At 46.3% G+C, this 24326-nt stretch overlaps 1 protein-coding gene across 6 annotated transcripts in view; it reads left to right on the top strand.

Moving 5' to 3' along the window:
- asap1b (ArfGAP with SH3 domain, ankyrin repeat and PH domain 1b) overlaps positions 1-24326 on the top strand; it is an 86246-nt gene that overhangs the window by 16711 nt on the left and 45209 nt on the right. For all 6 annotated transcript variants that reach the window (XM_041881214.2, XM_041881215.2, XM_041881216.2 and 3 more), the window contains exons 4-9: positions 13821-13893; positions 14877-15022; positions 16788-16862; positions 20012-20061; positions 22005-22134; positions 24200-24285. In XM_041881214.2, the coding sequence (XP_041737148.1) occupies positions 13821-13893; positions 14877-15022; positions 16788-16862; positions 20012-20061; positions 22005-22134; positions 24200-24285 (560 nt within the window). The remainder of the gene's footprint in view (positions 1-13820; positions 13894-14876; positions 15023-16787; positions 16863-20011; positions 20062-22004; positions 22135-24199; positions 24286-24326) is intronic.

Genomic DNA, 24326 nt, shown 5'->3' on the forward strand with positions numbered 1-24326 from the left:
AAGGAATTGTCCGTAGAGCTCCGAGACAGGATTGTGTCGAGGCACAGATCTGGGGAAATGTACCAAAATACTTCTGCAGCATGGAAGGTCACCAAGAACACAGTGGCCTCCATTATTCTTAAATGAAAGAAGTTTGGAACCACCAAGACTTCCTAGAGCTGGCCGCCCGGCCAAACTGAGCAATCGGGGGAGAAGGGCCTTTGTCAGGGAGGTGACCAAGAACCCGATGGTCACTCGAACAGAGCTCCAGAGTTCCTCTGTGGAGATGGGAGAAGCTTACAGAAGAACAACCATATCTGCAGCACTCTACCAATCAGGCCTTTATGGTAGAGTGGCCAGACGGAAGCCACTCCTCAGTAAAAGGCGCATGACAGCCCACTTGGAGTTTGCCAAAAGGCACCTAAAGACTCTCAGACCATGATAAACAAGAATCTCTGGTCTGATGAAACCAAGATTGAACTCTTTGGCCTGAATGCCAAGTGTCACGTCTGGAGGAAACCTGGCACTATCCCTACGGTGAAGCATAGTGGTGGCAGCATCATGCTGTGGGGATGTTTTTCAGCAGCAGGGACTGGGAGACTAGTCAGAGGGGAAAAAACAATTTAATCCATTTTAGAATAAGGCTGTAACATCACAAAATGTTGAATAAGTCAAGGAGCCTGAATACTTTCCGAATGCACTGTACAGGAAAGACACCAAGAGACAACAAAAATACTATTTATACACTATTCATATATACAGATTCTTAATGTATCAGTAAAGTTACATTAGATCTTTATAAAGAGGAGAGGCGCTGTGATACAAAATATTTTTTTAATCTGTATTTTAAAGCTTGCTTTTTGCCTGAGTAACCTCTGGTGGCAGAGCATTTCACGATAGCATAACTGAGCGGCGCATTAAATCTGTTTTTGATTTGTGTACCGTGAAGAAACCCATAGTGGCGTGTCTGGTGGGGTATGTATGTCTGTTTGAAGTGAATGCAAATAGATTATATAAGTGTTGTGGCATGGGTAACAGGTACGCTATCTCGCTTTAATAGCTGGGTCCTCTGCCATATATGACAATGACTTTAAATGAAATTCCAAGTTCAAGAACATTGGGATTTCATTTGAAGATTATACAAGTGGTTAGACATTTTCAACACACACATGTTTCTTAAAAAGACTAGAAGAGAAGTAGTCAATTTCTCCTCAACCCTCAACCATGAAAGACTATCATGTATGTTGTTGATGTTAGTTCTGTGTATGCAGTTAGAGGCAAGGTGTCCTGCTTTGTTTTGAGCGAGCTGCAGCTTTGCTAGGTTTTTCTTTGCTGCACCTGACCATATTACTGGACAGTAATCAAGATGGGACGAGATCAAAGCCTAGTATAGTTGATCTTTGTGTCAAAAATGCAGAACATATTTTTATAACAGACATACCTCTTCCCGTCTTGAACATGATAACTGACCATCCAGTGTTACTCCTAGGAGTTCAGCTTCTTCATCTTGTTCAATGGTCACACCCTTTATGCACAACTCCAGTTGAGGTTTAGGTCCAAGAGAATGCTTTGCACCAAATACAATGCTTTTGGTTTTAGATGTATTTAAGACACTGACTGTAACTCCTTGCTAAGAGTCTCAGTGAGCTCATACTGGCTGTAGGTGCTGATGTGTAGAGTGTGCAGTCATCAGCATACATTGTCATTTTAGCTTCTTGTGAGACAAGTGGCAAATCATTTGTAAAGTATAGTGTTGGGCCGCCACCTTGAAGCCAAGACATTTAAGTCAATTAGCAGATGCTCTTATCCAGAGCAACTTATAGGAGCAATTAGGGTTAAGTGCCTTGCTCAAGCGCAAATTGACAGATTTTTCACCTAGTCAGCTCTGTGATTCGAACCAGCGACCTTTCAGTTACTGACCCAACCTGCCGCCCAAGCAGTCTGTCATGACCCACTCTCTGGGTCTGAGAAAGAGAACAGTACACTGGCACATCTGATTCTCAGCCAACTGCTGACAGATAGACAGACAGACAGACAGACAGACAGACAGACAGACAGACAGACAGGGAACTGGTTAGACTAGAGAAACTTCCCAGAATCTACGGAATGAAGAACGTTAAACTGATGTGCGAGGCAGCTCAATCCCATCTCCGTGGCAATCGCACTACTGTCTGTGCCCGTGTGGCTGATCTTGGAGTTGAGGTTAAAGGAAGACAAATGTATGAACTGAGCGAGGGACACCAATTGACAGAGACATTTGTTGTACACAAATTTCACAGTAAATGAACAAAAATAACCCCTTCTCAGCTGAAGTGTGTTTTGTTTTTAAACTTCTCAATGAACCATGGTTTTTAAGCTGTCAGTGAAATACCATGGTGTCATAACCAATGTTCCCATTTTTTCTGCACTGAGCAAATTTCTGGTCTGCTGAGCACAAACTTGAATGTTGTGAAAATTCTGTGCAACTTCCGGCGCACGTTTACTGTTAACACTGAGGCTGTACCTGCTTTAAGTTACAGTTTTAACAGTAGGCTATTTGATCATAACGTAGGCCTACCAGAGTGGCCTTCCATCAAAAATAATGGAGAAAATGCATCCCATAACATTTTAACATGGAAATAGCTGTTCTATCATCCAGCCTACAGTAGCAGCCAATGTGTGGGAAAAAAGACATACAGGGCTTGACATTAACCTGTTTATCCACTTGTCCTTCAGACAAGAAGGTGACTGAACATGTTGTTGTGTTATTTGATGCAAGAAACTACTTTACAAAATAAAATGCATTATTATTCCCGTACCATTATTATTCCCATACCCTCCACCTATTGGCTACTTAGCTTATTCAAGCCTGTCTCAAAATACAAGACTGCCCCTTTAAGACCAAAAAATGCTCTTTACCTGACTCACTTTTCAAAGATGTCTAGAAATGTACACATTTTGTGCTTTTGTAGGAAGCAATCACTCCCCCATTGCTGACTACTAATTATTTTTAACTGGGCTAATAACTCACTAACTAGCAAAGAATATGAACAAATGTGCACATGCAGCTCTCGCTTTGATCTCAAAACAAGCGCATCTACTCATGACCGCTCATGCTGTAAACACAGTCCAGTTCAAAGTGAATGGCACAGATCCATATATGGCAATGGTCTATTTGTATATAGGCCTACAGCAGCTCTGATTGGTTATGCCGCACCAGTCTGTGTAGAGTACAGGTGTCACGATCGTTATTAGAGGCAGACCAAGGCGCAGCGTGATAGGCGTACATCTTTTAATGAGTACTTGACACTAACAACAAAACGATACGTGAAGTCTAAAGTTTCACCAACACAAACCTATACAGAACAAGATCCCACAAAACAAAAGTGCCAACAGGCTGCCTAAGTATGGTTCCCAATCAGAGACAACGAGAATCAGCTGCCTCTGATTGGGAACCACCCTGGCCAACATAGAAAACACGAACTAGAACACAACATAGAAAATCACCCATAGAAAATCCACACCCTGGCTCAACATATATGTAACGATCCCGGCAGTCTGAGTCGGGTCCTGTCTGTGGACTAGTTTTTATGTTCGTGATCTCCAGTTTCCCGAGGGTTCTGGAACGCTCCGGGAGCTCTCTTGATTTCCGCACCTGCATCCCATCAGCAATCTGCACACCTGGTCCTGATCATCACCCTTCTTAGGCTCTGGCCTAACATCCATTCCCTGCCGGATCGTTAGCCATAAACAGTATGTTTTGCCAGCGTATCAGCCTCAGAGTACTAGCGTTAGTTTTGTTGTTTTTTGCACCTTGTTGACCTGCCTTGTACTTACCTCCGTTTGTTCTGTCTACAGTCATTCTCCCGGAACCGTCACCCAACCCCTGCCGTGCCATCAGTTCATCTGCTACTTCACCACCACCTACTCATCTCCGCCACCCGCTCCGTCTACTGGACTATTCTGCATCCTTTTCCTGTAAATAAACACTCTCATTCGTTCAACTCACCTTGTCCTGGTCTGCTTCTGGGTTCGGTCTTAGAGAACCGTGACAGAACGATCCGGCCATTAATGAACCCAGCGGACCTGGACTCTGTTCGCCATGCCATTACCCATCAGGAGAAGATGTTGGGCCATCATAGCACGGTACTACAGGAGATCGCGTTGTCAGTTCGGAACCTTTCTACCGGTCTGACGGAGGCCCAGAACCAACGCAATGTTCCGGTGGAGGATCCACTACCGGTTTCACCCATCTCGCCTGCCGCTTCTGGAGCGGTGTCCTTCCGTGAGCCCAAGGTTCCGACGCCGGATAAATATGAGGGGGAGCTGGGAAGATGCCGTTCCTTCCTTATGCAGTGTGGATTAGTGTTCGATCTACAGCCCTACTCTTATGCCACAGACAAGGCTAGGATAGCCTTTGTGATTGAGTTGCTGCGTGGTCGAGCGCTGGAGTGGGCTTCAGCCGTTTGGGAACGACAGGATCCCTGCATGGCTTCATACCAGGGGTTCACGGCCGAGATAAGGAAGCTCTTCGACCATTCCGTCCGAGGGAGGGACGCAGCTAGGCGCCTGTTTTCGCTTCGCCAAGGAACTCGCAGCGTGGCCGACTTCGTGATCGAGTTCAAGACGTTGGCTGTGGAGAGTGGGTGGAATGAGGAGTCTCTGCAAGCGGCCTTTTACCAGGGTCTGTCGGAGCAGCTCAAGGATGAGTTGATCTCCTATCCGGAGCCTAGTGACCTGGACAGCTTGGTAGCCTTGTCTATTCGGGTGGATAATCGAGTCCGAGAGCCGAAGGAGGGAGAAGCAATGGGGTCCGTCCAATCGATCAGCTTCTCAGTTCCCAGTCGGGTCGGGTGGTGGACCAGAACACGTCGATCATTCTCCACCACAAAGGATTAGGGGAGAGGTTCTCTCTCCCGATTCTGAACCCATGCAAGTGGGGCGGCACGGGTTAACCAAGGAGGAGCGTCAACATAGACGTAAGACCAACTGTTGCCTCTACTGTGGTAGCTCGGGACATTACATCTCCACTTGTTCCCGGCGGTCGTCAAACTGCCCGGCTCGCTAAAGTTGGGAGGACTTTTAGCGAGCCAGTTTCAACCTCTCAGTACCTCTGTCAGACCCCGTTTCCCGGCTACCCTTGTGAACAGGAATCAGAGCTTAGCGATTAACGCTTTTGTCGATTCAGGTGCCGATGGAAGCTTTCTTGATGCCGAGTTGGTGGAACAGCTGGGGCTTTCCAAGGAGCAATTGCCGGAAGCCATTGAAGCGACCACTCTGAACGGCAGTAGTCTGGCACGTATCACGATGAGGACTGAACCGGTTAAGATGCTGTTGTCGGGGAATCATTCGGAGATGATTTCATTCTTCATTCTGCCGTCTTCCCATGTTCCTCTAGTCCTTGGATACCCCTGGCTGAAGGAACACAATCCCACGTTCGATTGGGTGACGGGCAAGGTAACGAGTTGGAGCCTTGATTGTCATGCTAACTGTCTCAAGACTGCCTGTCCCCATTCGGTTCCCAGTCAGGTGATTGAGGCTAAACCCCCAGATTTGTCCCTGGTTCCCGAGACATATCACGATTTGGGGGAAGTGTTCAGTAAGCAGAAGGCTCTGTCACTCCCTCCCCACCGACCATATGATTGTGCCATCAACCTGTTCCCTGGAGCTGTCTACCCCAAGGGAAGGTTATACAGTATCTCCCGCCCTGAACGTGAGGCTTTGGAGACCTACATCAAGGAGTCCCTAGCTGCTGGTCTCGTTTCGTCCCTCGTCATCACCCCTGGGGGCAGGATTCTTCTTTGTGGGTAAGAAGGATGGCTCTCTTCGACCGTGTATTGATTATCGGGGGTTGAATGACATCACGGTCAAGAACAAGTATCCCCTGCCCTTGATGAGTTCTGCCTTCGACTCCTTACAGGGTGCTACGGTGTTCACCAAGCTAGACCTACGCAATGCGTATCACATGGTCCGGATCAGAGAGGGAGACGAGTGGTTGACGGGGTTCAATACACCGATGGGTCACTTCGAGTATCAGGTGATGCCGTTTGGACTGACCAATGCTCCAGCGGTATTCCAGAGTATGGTGAACGACGTCCTGAGAGATATGATCGGTCTCTTTGTGTTTGTTTACCTGGATGACATTCTGATCTTCTCGAAGGAACCTTCCGACCACGTCCAGCATGTCCGGCAGGTTCTGCAGCGATTGTTGGAGAATCGCCTGTTCGTGAAGGCCGAGAAGTGCGAGTTTCACGCCCACACGACATCCTTTCTCGGGTACATCATCTCCAGGGGAGAGATTAGGATGGACCAGGAGAAGGTTAGAGCGGTTCTGGAATGGGCCCAGCCCGGTACGAGATTGCAGCTCCAGAGATTTTTGGGGTTTGCGAATTTCTACCGCAGATTCATCCGGGATTACAGCCGTGTGGCCGCTCCGTTAACGGCCTTGACTTCCAGTATCAGGAGCTTCAAGTGGAATCCGGAGGCGGATCGAGCGTTTCTGGATTTGAAGAGGCGATTCACCAACGCACCCGATTCTCTCTCAACCGGACACGGCCCGTCAGTTCGCCGTTGAAGTGGACGCGTCTGATGTGGGAGTTGGCGCCATCCTGTCGCAGCGATGCTCCACGGACAGTAAACTCCATCCCTGCGCCTACTACTCTCGTCGCCTTTCGCCTGCGGAGAGGAATTACGATGTGGGTAACCGGGAGCTTCTCGCGGTGAAACTTGCCTTGGAGGAGTGGCGCCACTGGTTGGAGGGGGCGGAGCAGCCGTTTATTGTCTGGACTGACCACAAGAATCTTGCTTACGTGCAATCGGCTAGACGTCTCAACTCCCGTCAGGCCAGGTGGTCGTTGTTTTTCGGACGATTCAATTTTTTCCCTGACGTTCCGACCTGGATCTAAGAACGGCAAGGCGGACGCCTTGTCTCGGATGTTCTCCAAGACGGAGGAGAGTGGGTCCAAGACCGAGACAATTCTCCCCCGGAACTGCGTCGTGGGAGCTGTTAGGTGGAAGATTGAGGAGGAGGTGATGGCGGCTCTTCGGACGCAGCCCGGTCCCGTAACGGTCCACCCGGTCGGTTGTTTGTGCCTGAGTCGGTTCGTCCTGCGGTCCTCAAATGGTCCCACGCCAGCAAGATGGCTTGTCACCCTGGCGTGGCTCGGACGATGGCGTTTCTCGCAGACGTTTTTGGTGGCCTGCCATGGCCGAGGATACTCGGGGTTATGTTGCTGCCTGTCCAGTGTGTGCGCAGAATAAGAGTACCAATCGGCCCAGCTCTGGACTACTTCACCCCCTTCCTATTCCCCGCGACCATGGTCGCATCTGGCCCTGGACTTTGTCACTGGGTTGCCCGCTTCTGAGGGGAACACGGTCGTTCTGACTATCGTGGACAGATTCAGCAAGTTCGCCCACTTTGTGCCAATTGCCAAGCTTCCCTCTGCCTCGGAGACGTCCGAGATCCTGGTTAGGGAGGTTTTCAGGGTCCACGGGTTGCCCAGTGATATCGTTTCCGACCGTGGCCCTCAGTTTACCTCTGCTGTCTGGAAGTCCTTCTGTTTGGCCATTGGAGCTACAGTCAGTCTCACATCTGGTTTTCACCCCCAATCTAATGGTCAGGCGGAGAGAGCCAACCAGAAGATGGAATCCACGCTACGCTGCCTGGCCTCTTCCAACCCCACCTCCTGGGTCTCTCAGTTGCCTTGGGTTGAGTATGCCCACAATACTCTCCCTACATCTGCCACTGGGATGTCTCCCTTCCAGTGCCTGTATGGCTACCAACCTCCCTTGTTCCCTTCTCAGGAGAAGGAGCTCTCAGTGCCTTCTGTTCAGGTCCATATTCGTCGTTGCCACCGGACCTGGCATCGGGCCAGAAAAGCACTCCTTAGAGTTTCGGACCGGTATCAGCTCCAGGCGACTCGTCGCCGGATCCCCGCTCCCACCTACACCATCGGAGATAGGGTCTGGTTGGCCACACGGGATCTTCCTTTACGGACTGAGTCTAGGAAGTTGTTACCGAAGTTCATTGGTCCGTTTGTGGTGGAGAAGGTGATCAATCCGGTGGCAGTTCGACTCAAACTCCCGAGGACGCTCAGAGTCCATCCCACCTTTCATGTCTCCTGCCTCAAGCCTGTTTTCCTCAGTCCTCTGTTGCCTCCTCCGCCTCCTCCTCCTCCTCCTCGGATGATCGGAGGTGGTCCTGCCTACACGGTGCGACGATCATGGATTCCAGACGGCGGGGCCGGGGTTTCCAGTATCTCGTGGACTGGGAGGGGTATGGTCCTGAAGAGAGGAGTTGGATTCCGCGGCGACAGGTCCTAGATGCTGACCTCATCAGTGACTTCTACCGCCTCCATCCTGGCGCTCCGGGGAGTCCGCCCGGTGGCGTCTCGTCGGAGGGGGTACTGTAACGATCCCGGCAGTCTGAGTCGGGTCCTGTCTGTGGACTAGTTTTTATGTTCGTGATCTCCAGTTTCCCGAGGGTTCTGGAACGCTCCGGGAGCTCTCTTGATTTCCGCACCTGCATCCCATCAGCAATCTGCACACCTGGTCCTGATCATCACCCTTCTTAGGCTCTGGCCTAACATCCATTCCCTGCCGGATCGTTAGCCATAAACAGTATGTTTTGCCAGCGTATCAGCCTCAGAGTACTAGCGTTAGTTTTGTTGTTTTTTGCACCTTGTTGACCTGCCTTGTACTTACCTCCGTTTGTTCTGTCTACATTCATTCTCCCGAACCGTCACCCAACCCCTGCCGTGCCATCAGTTCATCTGCTACTTCACCACCACCTACTCATCTCCGCCACCCGCTCCGTCTACTGGACTATTCTGCATCCTTTTCCTGTAAATAAACACTCTCATTCGTTCAACTCACCTTGTCCTGGTCTGCTTCTGGGTTCGGTCTTAGAGAACCGTGACAATATAAGAGTCCCCAGAGCCAGGGCGTGACAGTACCCCCAAAGGCGCGGACTGTGACGGCGCCAACCATACCCAACATGGGAGGGGCCGGGTGGGCATTCCACCTCGGAGGCGGATCCGGCTCCGGGCGTGACCACCACTCTCTCACTACCCCCCCGTAGCGCCCCTGGTCTGGTCGGGGCACCGGTGGAGCGGATTGCTCAGGCTCCGGTGTGGAGCAGCTGACCGGTGCCGTGGAACAGGCACAGGCCGGGCCGGTTGGCGACGCGCACCACTAGCTTGGTGCGGGGAGCAGGAACGGGCCGGACCGGGCTGGCGACGCGCACCACAGGCTTGGTGCGGGGAGCAGGAACAGGCCGGGCTGGCGACGCGCACCACTGGCTTGGTGCGGGGAGCAGGAACGGACCGGGCCGGGCTGGCGACGCGCACCACAGGCTTGGTAATGCGGGAGCAGGAACAGGCCGGACCGGGCTGGCGACGCCGCACCACAGGCTTGGTGCGAGGGACAGGAACAGGCCGGACCGTACTGGGAACACACACCACTGGCCTTGTGCGGGGATCAGGAACGGGCCGGACCGGACTGGTAACACACCCCAGTACCTCTCGCCGTGCCTCTACACTCTCCTTCCCCCTCATGACCAATGGCCCCGTAACCTGGTGGCCTCCTCTCCATGTCCGCAAACTCGCCCTGTAGCTGCCTCCAGCAGCCCCGTCGTCCATGCCGTGTGCCCCCCCAAACAAATTACTTGGGGTTGCCTCTCGCCTGTCCGACGACGGCCCGGTTTGCACCGCTTCTCCTCTCCTGCCTGGGCATCCTCCCTCATCGCCCTCCGGTAGCGGACGGCCTCCTCCTCTGTGATTCTCCCCCAACCGAGGAGGACATCTACCAGAGTAACCTCCTGTTCCATACCTGGCGTTTGCTCCTGCACACGCTGCTTGGTCCTGTTTTGGTGGGATCTTCTGTCACGATCGTTATTAGAGGCAGACCAAGGCGCAGCGTGATAGGCGTACATCTTTTAATGAGTACTTGACACTAACAACAAAACAACAAAACGATACGTGAAGTCTAAAGGTTCACCAACACAAACCTATACAGAACAAGATCCCACAAAACAAAAGTGCCAACAGGCTGCCTAAGTATGGTTCCCAATCAGAGACAACGAGAATCAGCTGCCTCTGATTGGGAACCACCCTGGCCAACATAGAAAACACGAACTAGAACACAACATAGAAAATCACCCATAGAAAATCCACACCCTGGCTCAACATATAAGAGTCCCCAGAGCCAGGGCGTGACAACAGGCTGAGTTGTGAGTGTCAATGCAATAGAATCCTACTCCGATGCATTCTGCCTACAACAAAATATCTTGCATAGGTCGTCTTTTTTCGGTATGTTGCATTGAAAGTGGCTAATATTGCGTTGATTCAATCACAATTCCCACAGTAAAGGGAAACGTTGATAGTGTTAACTAAGGGGGAATACTCTAGAGAGTTGAGTGAAGTTCAGTCTCGTGCTTCTCTGCGCAGGCTGATATTTCTTCTGCGCAGCAGTCCCGGGGGAGCTGCATGCCTGCGCATGTGCGCAGCTTAGAGGGAACATTGGTCATAACTAAGAGAGAGACCAGACCGGGACATAGCGACTTCTCAGTGAAAGTCAGGCCTGCTGCTTCCTGTTTCCTGTGGAAGGAGGGCTGGAGGGGAAATGCCAGGTCTGCTCTGCACTGGGAGGATAAGGCAGGAACTCCAGGAAGTGTTGAAGCTGCAGCATCTCTACCCTTCCGTGTCCCATCACGCTCAGCCACAATGACCAGTGACCAGTGTCCTTCACCTCTGACCTCTCCCTGCTGGGTCCTTGACCTCCTTGGGTTGGGTTCTTGTCCCTGTGAGGTCAGACTGGCGCTTTAACAACATGCTGACACTGACGTGTTGGATTTCACTGCAGCACAAAATGGGTTTTCATGGTCATAGACGTTTCACAGGGGAATCCGCACAGGAACATGTACTTTGAGCTGCTGTAGGCACCCTTTTAGAATATTACGTATAAAACATCTCTATCCCCCAACTCTTGTTTTTAGTTGAGTATTCAGATCTAGATCTGCACTCATTGGCCCACACACTCACCAATCACACTAGGCTGTGTCAGAGCTTAACATTGGCCGTTGGTCGATCAGAACAAAGCATTGAATATATTGAATAGTTTGCAGGCTTTGTGAGGCATTCTTGCCAGAGTTGAGATGCATTCTTACTGGTTGCCAGGGGGTGCAGAGGACTCTGTGCCAAGTTAGCTGTGTTCCATTTAACTATTTTGTCCTTTGGAGACTTGAGCTGAATGCTCAAAGCCAAATCTCCTTCCCTCCTACACATCTAGCGTTTCTCCTCCTTGACATTTGCTCGCATATATTACAGCAAACCTACAAATGTGGGTTTCCACGACAGATTGGAATGAGAATGTGTGGATATTGGTTGTGAATTTTCCTGAAAGCATCTCAAAGTCGGTACTGCTGTGATGAATATCTAGGCCTAGCTATTTTGAATGCCAGTAATGTCATTGACGATTGACCTTGTTCAGTCGTAACTGAAATCCATACGGTTGACACATACTGTATGTCGCTTCATCGTCAATTATAAATGGCATCAATGAACATGTGGTTTGCTCTGTGGGAAAACTGATGCTAGTGTTATAGGACAAAGGCCTCTAAGGACCCTGGGTACCCAGCACACACATCATCCGACATCCCTGCCCCTGTAACATCAAGTCGACGTAGCATGTTCCGTACTAATGTAAAAGCATGTTCATATCAAAGCGGAATATTTAATTAGGGCAAAGCAGACACAGACAGGATTATGGGTGAACTTTGGCGGGGGTGCCAGCTGCTTGCTTCTCTCTCTCTCTCTCTCTCTCTCTCTCTCTCTCTCTCTCTCTCTCTCTCTCTCTCTCTCTCTCTCTCTCTCTCTCTCTCTCTCTCTCTCTCGTGTAACACCATTAGAGAGGCCTCTGAATAATCATTCATGGATTAGGGTGTCAAGGGGTCCACCATGATGTGTATGACCTTGTCTGTGTCCTTGGTCTGCAGTAACCTATGTTCTCATCATATTATCATTATTTAGTATTTCACTAAGCAGAAGAGAGGGATAAACAGGTTGTTTGCCAGATTGTAGACAATGGAGTACTGCGAAAGCCAAAGAATGTGTTCGATAATATAGGCTAAGATTTATGAAAGGGGTGTTGATTATACCAACATCACTCTCTACAAGGTTGCCTTCTCCATGCGTACACAGCAGACACTCATTTTACTGGTACATACACTTGCGCCAGGTCGTGCTCCTGCGTTAGAGAGAGAGAGATCAAAGCACAGTGCCCTGGGAGAAAGGGCCCCACGGCCATGCACTACTGCAGCCATAATTGGGGAAGAGCCATGTTAAACTGTCCGGGGGCCAACCGAAGCCGGGCTTAATTATAATTTATGAAATGTAATGAGCTCCACTGACGTTGTAGCGTGCCTTCCATCCGACCAGAGGGTCCTAATGTAATGTATTTATGTTGGTGTTTATCTTCTCCATAAGTGAATGTGGCAGTGTGGTTCTGTGAGTTTCCGTTTTAATGAGTGAAATATGGATAGTTTTTTACCTCAGAGAAAGAGGAAAGCATAAATATACCTTGATTTACTGTGGATCAGGATGCATTTAAAAACCAAATGTAGAGTATGTGAAAATGAAACATTTTGAATCTAAGGGATAGAATACCGTAAGTGCTTTCATCGATGATCTGTGTGTGTGTGTGTGTGTGTGTGTGTGTGTGTGTGAAAGTACTGTTTGTGATGCTATCAAATCTTCTTAACCTGAGCATTTGTTTTGGCAGATCCAACCTCCCAGTCAATGAATCTGGCTCTGTGGCGAATGATACAGAAACCAATATATCGAAAAACACAATTCACTCAACATTCACTGCACAGAGATTCTGCACATAATTCTTCTCCGAGATTTTGATAACAAACACATTTCCATGTAGGCGTTAGTAGTGCTGTGAGCCGAGAACAGAGTTGCAGAGTAGCTTTGCCCTCTGCGGCGATAAAAGTATGACGTCAGCGTTCTCTTAATTGCACGCTCTGTGCGGTGAGAGGATCTGGAGGTCGGTATCGAAGGCTGCGTCCCAACTGGCACCCTATTTCCTATACTGTATAGTGCACTATGAAGGGAATAGGGTGCCATTTGGGATGCAGACACAGGCCAGACCAGGCAGCACTAAACACAACATGGCCGCCCGCCTGTAAACAAACATCTGCCTTTGATTCAATCACTGTGTTACTACAGATCATAATCAAGGAAATATGGCCCTGTAAATGAGTGCTAGAAACTTCATTACTCAAGGTACAGCAGAGCTTGTTGGGGTTTCCCAGTATTTTATCAATACGTAAATCTAAGGCACGGATCTTGACAGATACTATGTGCGCTCGTGTGTGTGCGCATGTGTGTATTTGTGTGTGTGTGTTTAAGATCTCAGACTTGTACGATTTATAGATTTTTTAACACCAACAGAATAGCAGGACTAGCAGAATAGCAAGGTTCATGGTTTTGCTCTCCATTTGTTAAACTCAGTAGAGTGGAGAAGAGATGCATTGTAAGACACAACTGCACTACCTCAGGCAGTACTGTCCTAATGATGCTACTGTATCTAACCGTTTAGAATTTAGTTGGCCATTTTGAATGCCATATTTAGGTCAACTGGTGCTTTTTTAGCATTTGGTACATTGTTATGCCCGTTTTTATGCATCACTGTAAATAGCTCATAGGATTCAGTGTATTAGCCTCATACTCAGAAATGACTAACATTTACAGTATCACAATGTTGTTCTCTTTTGGTTACAAAAGTCCAGTCTGTGATGCTACGATAAGTCCTTAAAACCCTCTCTCTCTCTCTCTCTCTCTCTCGTTATGTGTTCACAGGCTTTGGATCAGGACAGGACTGCGCTGCAGAAGGTGAAGAAATCGGTCAAGGCGATCTACAGCTCAGGCCAAGGTGAGAGAAAGCACTCTGTCAGTTTTCTATGCTCGTTAACCAGAGGGTTACCGGTTTCAATCCCAGAGAGGATTTTGAGGAAGGATGTGCTTGTGAAAGACATTGAAAAGCTATTATCTATATATAGACTGGTCTGGGTGAGTAATTATGCCCTCTTATGAAACTAAATATTTCAGAGTTTCAAGCTTCTATCCACATAAAGTCAGTTCATTTGTAGGTTGTTAGTGCCTTGAATAGGGGGTTTCTGGGCCTCTTCTCACCTGACCTCTCTCTCAGGTCTCCTGTCAGAGTCTGGATACAGTTCAAACACAGTCACTGTCCAGATGCTCGGTTTCTGCCTAGTGCCTAATGACAAGTACAGATGGGTGCTACTGTTTGAATGATGGGGAAAGCAGCAATGATGGGGAAAGCAGACCTGCACACACCAAGCACTGACAGGAGAAACACACACACACACACACACACACTTGTGACGTAGACCCTGGTGGAGCTGTACTCCTATAACCACGAATGGGAGTCTGACCCCATTGCATCATGCATCAATACATTTTTCCTAATGAAATGGCAGTCTACCAATGCTCCTCTTCAACCCATTCACCTACACCCAGTTAACATGATCCACCCCTACATATTGAGCCTGACAGTATGACAATCTGATTTAAGTTGCAAAAGTGATTAGACAGCACACTAAGCTGTTGCATTTGTAACCAGATGGCTAATGTCAACCTTTCCATGCTGGACCACGATCACCTCTCCCTGGGTGTTTCCCAAATAGCACCCTATTCCCTATATAGTGCACTACGTTTGACCAGAGTCCTTTGGACCCTTCTACTGTATATAGTGCACTACTTTTGATCAGAGCACTTTGGGCCCTGATCAAAAGTAGTGCTCTATGAATGGATTAGGGGACGCAGAGCCTAGCACCACTACCCTTGTTGTTGAACCGAATGCTAACCCTGAGTTTCTCCCTCTCTCTTCACTAGACCATGTCCAGAATGAGGAGAACTATGCCCAGGCTCTGGATAAGTTTGGCAGCAACTTCATCAGCCGAGAAAACCCTGACCTGGGAACAGCTTTCGTCAAGTTCTCCACCCTGACCAAGGAGCTGTCGACCCTGCTCAAGAACCTGGTGAGATACATAAGACTGATAGATCAGTTGTTATTGGCCGGTGAATTCCACAATGTTCACAATGTATTTAACAAAAAGGTGTCCTTTAAATAAGGGTGTCTGTGTTTTTGTCTATCTTGGGATGGGCATTACTTGGGCTTGTGTGACTTGTGTGTCTTCAATAGATGCGTCTGCAATAGTTTAGAATCCCGCTGAATCATCCACTCTTATCAAGCTATTTCTTCGAAGTAAAATACCACCATGACTAAAGCGTCATTGCGATCATCCCAATATGGCTGACTGCTGCTGGATCTAACTTTTAGCTTGTCTGCTCTTATCTCTCCGCCATAGATTCCCCTGACGTTTCTGTTGAAAAATGAGTCTTGTTGGAATTCTGTGTGTGTGAGTGATTGTTGTTGGAAGAAGCGGCTGTCCCTTGCTCTCTTCCTGTGTGTCTGGCAGTGAGATTAGACTCCATAAATACACTGAGCCGCTGCAGACTACTGTGTGTGAGCTCCCCTGGAACCCTCTTAATAAATCAGTCACTTGTTGGCACTGCCTGGGGAGGTTGTATACATATTGCATGTAATAGTGGTGAAAGGACAAGCAACTCTCGACATCCCTTATAGCGATGCAAAGTAAAACATATTGTTCTCTCTCCCTTCCTCTCTCTGTCTCTCGCTTTATCATACAGACACACTTAAGTGGATGAGATATTTCTAAGACATACATTTGCCTTTATATGTTCTCGTGTATCACCCATTTAGTGTATGTGTGTGGTCTGTGTAGGTCTAAATTCTTGGATCAATCACCTAGGACACTGGCAAGCAAGGCTACCAACATGCATGACCAAGCACAGATGCCCACTGATCTATTTTCAGACACAGTTGTCATTTGAGTGTTTATTAAATATATCCTCCGGTTTCCATAACTGCTCCCCAAGGGCTGATGGTCAGTGTGCACTACTATTGGTCAGAGTATTGATGTTAATAACTCCCTCACAGGAACCTGTCATGGAATGATACATTATCATTGGTTATCTACAGAGGTTAAAGATCATTGGAGCAGCCAGCAGTTGACGTTGCTATTAGTCTGACGGCCATTTTGCTCACTCTCTCTCTCTCTCTCTCTCTCTCTCTCTCTCTCTCTCTCTCTCTCTCTCTCGCTCTCTCTTGTTTATGGAGTGAACTCTTCATATGCTGGCATTAGTTTGTGGTATTTACCACACTTAAATAAGGCGCCTCTCTCTGGAGTGCAGTGTGAGAGGAAGGAGACCACCCTGTTGGTCTGCAAAAGTAGTGAGTTGTAGCCAGACAGACCAAGGCCAGCTCTAATATTGGAGCAGCAGCCAGTAAGTAGGTGATTGATTTGGACATAGGGCCTTTGCAACAGAGGCACTTAAGTGGACATTATAAAGTGATGTTTGTTTCCATGACCGGAGCCATGGATCTCAATGGGACTTGGCCCTGGCCATCACAGACCCAAATGGAATAAATGCTCAGGAATAATTACCGGCATTAATCTATGTGGTTAGAGTAAGCAAATTACTTTAGCTGATTCCTAAGTAGCTAATAGCTTAGCACATTTTAAGAGTAAAAAATGCTTTCAGTGGCTCCTAAATAGCCAAGGTTGAGTTCACCCTTAGACTGAAGATAAAACTGTGAAGGTTTCTTGGGTCCGTCAGTAAGTGGTGATGTACTACAGCTGAAAGCTGAAGCAGTAGCTGCTTGACTCTTGCCCTGGTGACCAAGTCACTGTATAACTCTCTCTCTCTCAATCTATTCAGCTCCAGAGCCTGAGCCATAATGTGATCTTCACCCTGGACTCGCTGCTGAAGGGGGACCTGAAAGGCGTGAAAGGGGTAAGATTTACAGTAACCTCGTCTTCTCTCTCCCTCGTTTCCTCACTCCCTCTCTCTCTGCCTGACCCCCTAGGGGAGGAGAAGAGTGAGCCCACTCAGCAGATCTGTCCATTCATCTGTGTCTGTGTGTGTGTGTGTGTGTGTGTGTGTGTTTTAGAGAGTGAGAGAGGGAGAAAGATAGAGAAATGGAGAGGGGGAGGGGGCACCAGTGGGCCTGACTGTTTAAAAGATGACACTGTAAATCTTTGTGGAGTAAACAGTGTCCTTGTGTTGTGCCTGAAGGCGAGTGCCACGAATAAACGGGTCATGAACCCGTGAGGTTGGAAACATTGGAAACATGGAGTGGGCGTGGTAGTGGGCTCCAGAACATAAATTGTGAGCCTGAGGCCTTGGCCAGCCAAATGGCCGCGGTCACCGTAATAACAGCAATAACCATTCTAATATTTAAGACGCACATTTTCTCCTCTCCTCCTCTCCTGACTGCATGTGCTGCCATAGAAATAGAATGAGAATAGAATGGGCGTCTCCATTCAAGTCAATGATGGCATAACGAGTGGACTGGCGGCCATTGCGAGTGTACGCATAGAAGCAAAGCAAGATAAAACAGGAAGTGTACCCATCAATAGACGGGTTAGCTGACAACATCACAAAAACAATGCACGCGGGTTGATGGGGCAGAGGGCCGTGTGTTGTTATGATTCTGGACGGTCAGATAGCTAGCAACAATGTCAAGAAGCTGCCATGTGGGGAATCGTAGGTGACTCGTTTCAGCTCGTTTTATTTTGTTATTGATACCATGTCTTGTTTTAAGGTGTTTTGACTCTTGTCACGTCTATGCTAATATGGCAAAAATTCGCAAGCTAGCTAACCAACAACTGTAACGATGTATTTGAGACACAACAAGTGGTCATTGTGCAAATCTATTTATGTTTTCAATAAAGATTTGGAGAGCAATTATAGTTTACATGAACAACAATCCTTTGATTCTAAACCAACCCCGTCTGTTTTGCTTCACATTACAAAAAATACATTCCATTGCATGAGCCACATCAGTTAACATAATTTGAATGAACATTTTACATTACAATGGAAATTATTGTATCACAATACCAGGCGGCCATTGCGAGTGTACCCAGTCAAATTGCCAGGGTTAGAGGTTCACACACCTTGCTTCTTTCAGCAAGGAGCAACAAAGTTTCATCACGTTGTTAGGAGTCCATGTCAATGCCCGGCCGTCCCATTGTCAGTCAGCTGTTCGTTCCACACACACAAAAAGACAGTTATGATGGTTATTTTATTTTCATGACGGTCTTCATTCCTAACCGTTAATGCTGAGTGATTAACTGAAATGTCGGTTATTTTTATTTTTTTAACCAACTCATTGACCGACGTCGGTTCAATTATTTGAATTCTATTTTGTTCTGTTTTTTCTCCTGTGAGCTCAACGCGCACATTGCAGTTTCTCTAGAGATAAAATCAGATCATGCCCGAACTGTGCGATGTAGTAGAGAGTTGTAGTTTCCAACAGGCCAATATTCTATATAATTATCAAGTTTTCTGCTCTAATCTAACTACAATGACCATAATCCATTGCGTGGCTAAACTTGTCCGGTCTGTGTTTCTTTTACGGCTGCTACGTAAGAGATGGAAGAATGCGCTATCAAGAGGGGATATATAGAGAGCAGTTTCTTCGTGAGGTATCTGTACCTGAAAATACATGATCTAAGTGATTGATAGTTGGTATTCAGCAGTCATAAAAGTATGCCTTATTTACTTTGAAGAACTACAAAAATAGTGATTTTGTCAGACAGCATAGGCAGCAGCTCTATAGAGATGAGATGATGACTTGGAATTAAATAATAATGTCATCAAATAAAACAAATGTAATATACACAACAACTGAAATATTTTATTAAAGTAAGGTAATGTGAATAACTGATGGTTAGTAAGTGATAAGCAGTCATGGGCAGTCACTACCATCATGGGACTTTTATTAATTGTTTTATTCTGTGTTGATGAATTGCCAGAATAGCCAGTAAAGTTTTTCAATGGGATCTATCCATAGCGGGAGCCTGGGCAACTGAAATGTCTGACCTTTTCCAACAGTCTGACTGTGAACATCTGTACGAAAACCAAATTAAGGGAGTCATAGATATTATGTTTTTTAAATGGGTGGAGGAGATTAATCATAAACCCAAATTGAAAACCTTTTGTTTGATTAAGGGTGAATTCGTTATGTACAACCTACCTAAAAGCAAGAGATCACTATGTGCACAAGTAAGATCAGGGATATTGCCCCTGCGTATTGAAACAGGTTGTTATTGTGGTGAAATGGAAGAGGAAAGACTATGTAACTATTGTGACCTCGAAGAAATAGAGAATGAAACTCATTTTATCCTCTGTTGCCCTTTCTTCCACGATATACGCTTGCTCTTATTCCAGAAAGCACACTAGATATACCCTGGCATGATGTGGCTGAGCGATGAGGAGAAACTAAAATGGTTTTTTGTCCATTTTGTATTTTCTTTTGCGGAATATTTAGATAAAGCCTGAAATAAAAGAAAAAGGGCTACCTATAATTAAATTATAAAAATATTTAGCGTCTATGTGGTAAATGGTACGTGTGTATATAGATTGTGTAGAGGCTTGTCTCTTTCTGCCAGACTGGGTTCAAATGCCTTCTGTTTCATTTTTCTGTATTTATTTGTCTATATGTATGTATGTATATTTTTATACTGCTCTAGGGATATAATTATTGTTTGGATAACCTTAATTACTATTATATATTGATTTCGATTTATTTTATTTGTGTTCTTTTATTTTTTATTTTTTTCACTCTTTATGCACTGCAGAGAACACCGGAAGAATAATTATCACTGAATAATCACAGTGAATTATTGTAATGTTTGTTTATGTATCAATTAATCCCATAAGGGATGGGTTACCAACTGGCGATTTCACACGAACCGAAACCGAACTGACCTCAAAAAGCACTAATCGTCGGTTATGCGATTATACGGTAATTTTGCCAGCCATATGTGGGGCTGTGTTGGAGAGAGAGAATGCTCAGAGTCAACACTGTACTGTGAGATTCCAGATTGACCTGTTTGCTGCTGATTACTGATACTTTGTTCTCCCCTTTCTGTCAGGATATAAAGAAGCCCTTTGACAAAGCCTGGAAGGATTATGAAGCTAAGTTGTAAGTGTGTTAATAAATGTGTGCATGTAAATAGCTGTGTTGGGACACTTGAGGTTTGCACTATACAGTGCCTTCTCCACATCTTGTTAGGTTAAAGCCTTATTCTAAAATTGATTAAATTGTTTTTTCCCTCATCAATCTACACACAATACCCCATAATGACAAAGCAAAAACAGGTTTTTATAAATGTTTGCTAATTTCAGACCCTTTACTCAGTACTTTGTTGAAGCACCTTTGGTAGCGAATACAGCCTCAAGTCTTCTTGGGTATGACGCTACAAGCTTGGCACACCTGTATTCGGGGAGTTTCTCCCATTCTTCTCTGCAGATCCTCTCAAGCTCTGTCAGGTTGGATGGAGAGCATCGCTGCACAGCTATTTTCAGGCCTCTCCAGAGATGTTCGATCGGGTTCAAGTCCGGCTCTGACTGGGACACTCAAGGACATTCAGAGATTTGTCCCGAAGCCACTCCTGCGTTGTCTTGGCTGTGTGCTTAGGGTCGTTGTCCTGTTGGAAGGTGAACCTTCGCCCCCAGTCTGAGGTCCTGAGCGCTCTGGAGCAGGTTTTCATCAAGGATCTCTCTGTACTTTGCTCCGTTCATCTTTGCCTCGATCCTGACTAGTCTCCCAGTCCCTGCCGCTGAAAAACATCCCCACAGCATGATGTTGCCACCATGCTTCACCGTGGGGATGGTGGCAGGTTTCCTCCAGACGTGACGCTTGGCATTCAGACCAAAGAGTTCAATCTTGGTTTCATCAGCCCAGAGAATCTTGTTTATCATGGTCTGAGAGTCTTTAGGTGCCTTTTGGCAAACTCCAAGCGGGCTGTCATGTGCCTTTTACTGAGGAGTGGCTTCCGTCTGGCCACTCTACCATAAAGGCCTGATTGGTGGAGTGCTGCAGAGATGGTTGTCCTTCTGGACGGTTCTCCCATCTCCACAGAGAAACTCTAGAGCTTTGTCAGAGTGACCATCAAGTTCTTGGTCACCTCCCTGACCAAGGCCCTTCTCCCCCGATTGCTCAGTTTGGCCGGGCGGCCAGCTCTAGGAAGAGTCTTGGTGGTTCCAAACTTCTTCCATTTAAGAATGATGGAGGCCACTGTGTTCTTGGGGACCTTCAATGCTGCAGAAATGTTTTGGTACCCTTCCCCAGATCTGTGCCTTGACACAATCTTGTCTCAGAGCTCTATGGACAATTCCTTCAACCTCATGGCTTGGTTTTTGCTCTGACATGCTCTGTAAACTGTGGGACCTTATATAGACATGTGTGTGCCTTTCCAAATCATGTCCAATCAATTGAATTTACCACAGGTGGACTCCAATCAAGTTGTAGAAACATCTCAAGGATGATCAATGGCAACAGGATGCACCTGAGCTCAATTTTCGAGTTTCATAGCAAACGGTCTGAATACTTATGTAAATAAGGTATTCTGTAATTCTTTTTAAATTTGCATACATTTCTAAAAACCTGTTTTCACTTTGTTATTATGGGGTATTGTGTGTAGATTGCTGAGGATTTGTATTTATTTAATCAATGTTAGAATAAGGCTGTAACGTAACAAAATGTGGAAAAGTCAAGGAGTCTGAATATTTTCCGAAGGCACTGTATATGGTTATGTCTGCTTGTGTGATACATACAGTTGTTTTTGGTGTCATTAAAATATCAGAACTGATGTACTATATATTACAACAATAATTTAAGTGGAATGTTCCGCCTTGTGAAAGCTCTCTTTAATGCTGAGAATTCCATCTGATTTAAATGTGAGGTCATGGATTTATTTAACAGTGTCTGTCTTTAACACTGGTTGTCTGTCTGTCTGTCTGTCTGTCTGTCTTCCTTCCTTCCTTCCTTCCTTCCTTCCTTCCTTCCTTCCTTCCTTCCTTCCTTCCTTCTTGCCTGTCTTGTCTGGTTTCACTAACACTGTCTGTCTGTCTGTCTGATTTCAGTACAAAGATCGAGAAGGAGAAGAGGGAACATGCCAAGCAGCACGGGATGATTCGTACGGAGATAACAGGCGCTGAGATTGCTGAGGAGATGGAGAAGGAACGCCGTCTCTTCCAACTCCAGATGTGTGAGGTTAGAAGTGGGCATTGGGCACAGACTAGTGGGCACTGATTGGGCACTGACAGGGCCCTGCCACCCCAGGCCAAACCTAAGAGGACAAAATAAAATGGGCATACGTGCCAACCTCTGTTCTATAAATGATGATGCTATAAACTAGTTACACATATCCCCAAAATGACACAAAAAACTATATCATATTGTATTTCTATGCTTCAATCCTCCATATAAAAGGCAGAGCAAAATAACAAACTGTTAGAGCGATGCGCTCAGCTGTGCCAACGAGCTGCCTCCCGGTGGGTGTAAACGCCTACTCCTCTCTCCCTCTTTATCTGCAGATTATTTGCTCACTTGGCATAACGGTACTGACAATTTACATATTAACTTAGTGCTTCACTGTGGGATTCTAATTGGAGCAGTTATGGAGTAGCTCAACCCATCAACCTCTATTTCTGTGTACAGCGAAAGGGGGGTGTTTTGTTTCTTTTGGGTTTTTAGGGTGATCTCATTCACTGTGTTGTTGTTATTGTGGATTGTTGATATTGCTTCCAGTGTAGTGCTAGAGTGGCCCAGAGTTTATAACTAGGGCCTCAAGTTTTTCCTGCTCAAGTCATATTGTCAGGAAGAATAGCCGACCCTATAAGCATGACTGACGTAAAATGTATGCATGCATGACTAAGTCGCTTTGGATAAAAGTGTCTGCTAAATGGCATATATTATTATAATTATATATTGATAACATTGCTAGCATTGTGTGGACACAAGCCCAATAACACACAGGCACCAACAGGCATTCACAACACACACTAAACCCACCCCACAGCACAGACAGCACAGACAAAAAGTGGATGATCTCTGAGTCGCACACACTCAGACAGACAAAAGCAATATACGTGTGACTGTGTGTTTGGTTTCAGGGGAGCACACACATGCGCGCACACACACACACACACACACACATACACAGAGGATCACATGGTAAGCAATGCAGCAGAGAAGCTTTGGGGGATAGGAGGTGCCTCAGAAGGGCTTTCTGGAATAGATTAAATGTCCTCTGTGTGCGGAGCTGAAAATGGTCCTTAGCAGTGATTCTTCACAAGCTGTTCTAGATTGGCACGCCATGGGATAAACTCAGATTAAGATGATGTTTTATTCATTTGTTCGCTGGGCATGAATTTGTCAGAGGAGTTTGCTAATTTGGAGGGCGGAGTGGTTTCTGAAAAATAAATGAAAAACACAATTCTAGTTATCCATTTCAAACACAGTTTACAATTTACTAATGATATTCTACAGATGTAGGATCTTAATTTGATCACTCTTTTGTTGCTGAGAATGTTCCTGCACAGCAGGAAATGCAAACTTGTAGTGTATTCGAGGTTTAAAAAGGCTTCTAAAAAAATTTCCCACTTTAAAATGTCAGACTTGATTTGCCCTAACGAAGAAAGTATCAACCCCTACAAAAAATGTCCATTAATTATAATCCACATAATAATTCACATTTCCTGTTGCTGCAGGATTATTTTCAAACTGGCTCAAATTAAGATCCTACATCTGTATATTGGCATTCTTTTCAGTGACGTTTAGACGTTAGTTTTTTCGGCTCCCACAGACTCCATGCTGTGTTGGTATCATGAATCAGAGGCTCAGAACCTCTATCGTATGGGCATTCTGATAGGATTATTATAAGTGTTCAGAAGACATATTTGACACAAACAAATAGTGTTTTATTGTGGTTTAATGCAGGGGTGGACAATTCTTCCAGCAGAGGGTTGGTGTGGGTGGGTGCAGACTTTTGTTAAGGCATAGCAGTAACATGACGATTTACTGGTTCATAAATGATATCCTTCAAATAAATGATAGATTTCAAATAAGACCTTGATTAGTATAATCACATGTATTTCTGCTTGGCTCGAACAAAAGCCTTGCCCACACTCAGCCTTCAGTGATTGTCCACCCCTGGTTTAATGTATCACCACTATGTATAAGCGTGGTAATACTCCATATTGCATTTCCAAAATCATGTAACAGAGTATTCTATTTGATGTCAGTTTTCACAGACCACCACTTGTTTTCTCTACAGTACCTGATCAAAGTCAACGAGATCAAGACCAAGAAGGGAGTGGACCTTCTCCAGAACCTCATCAAGTATTACCACGCACAATGCAAGTAAGTAAACAGTACAGAACCTCATCAAGTATTACCACACA

Source organism: Coregonus clupeaformis, chromosome 7, assembly GCF_020615455.1.
Source record: "Coregonus clupeaformis isolate EN_2021a chromosome 7, ASM2061545v1, whole genome shotgun sequence".
NCBI lineage: Eukaryota > Metazoa > Chordata > Actinopteri > Salmoniformes > Salmonidae > Coregonus > Coregonus clupeaformis.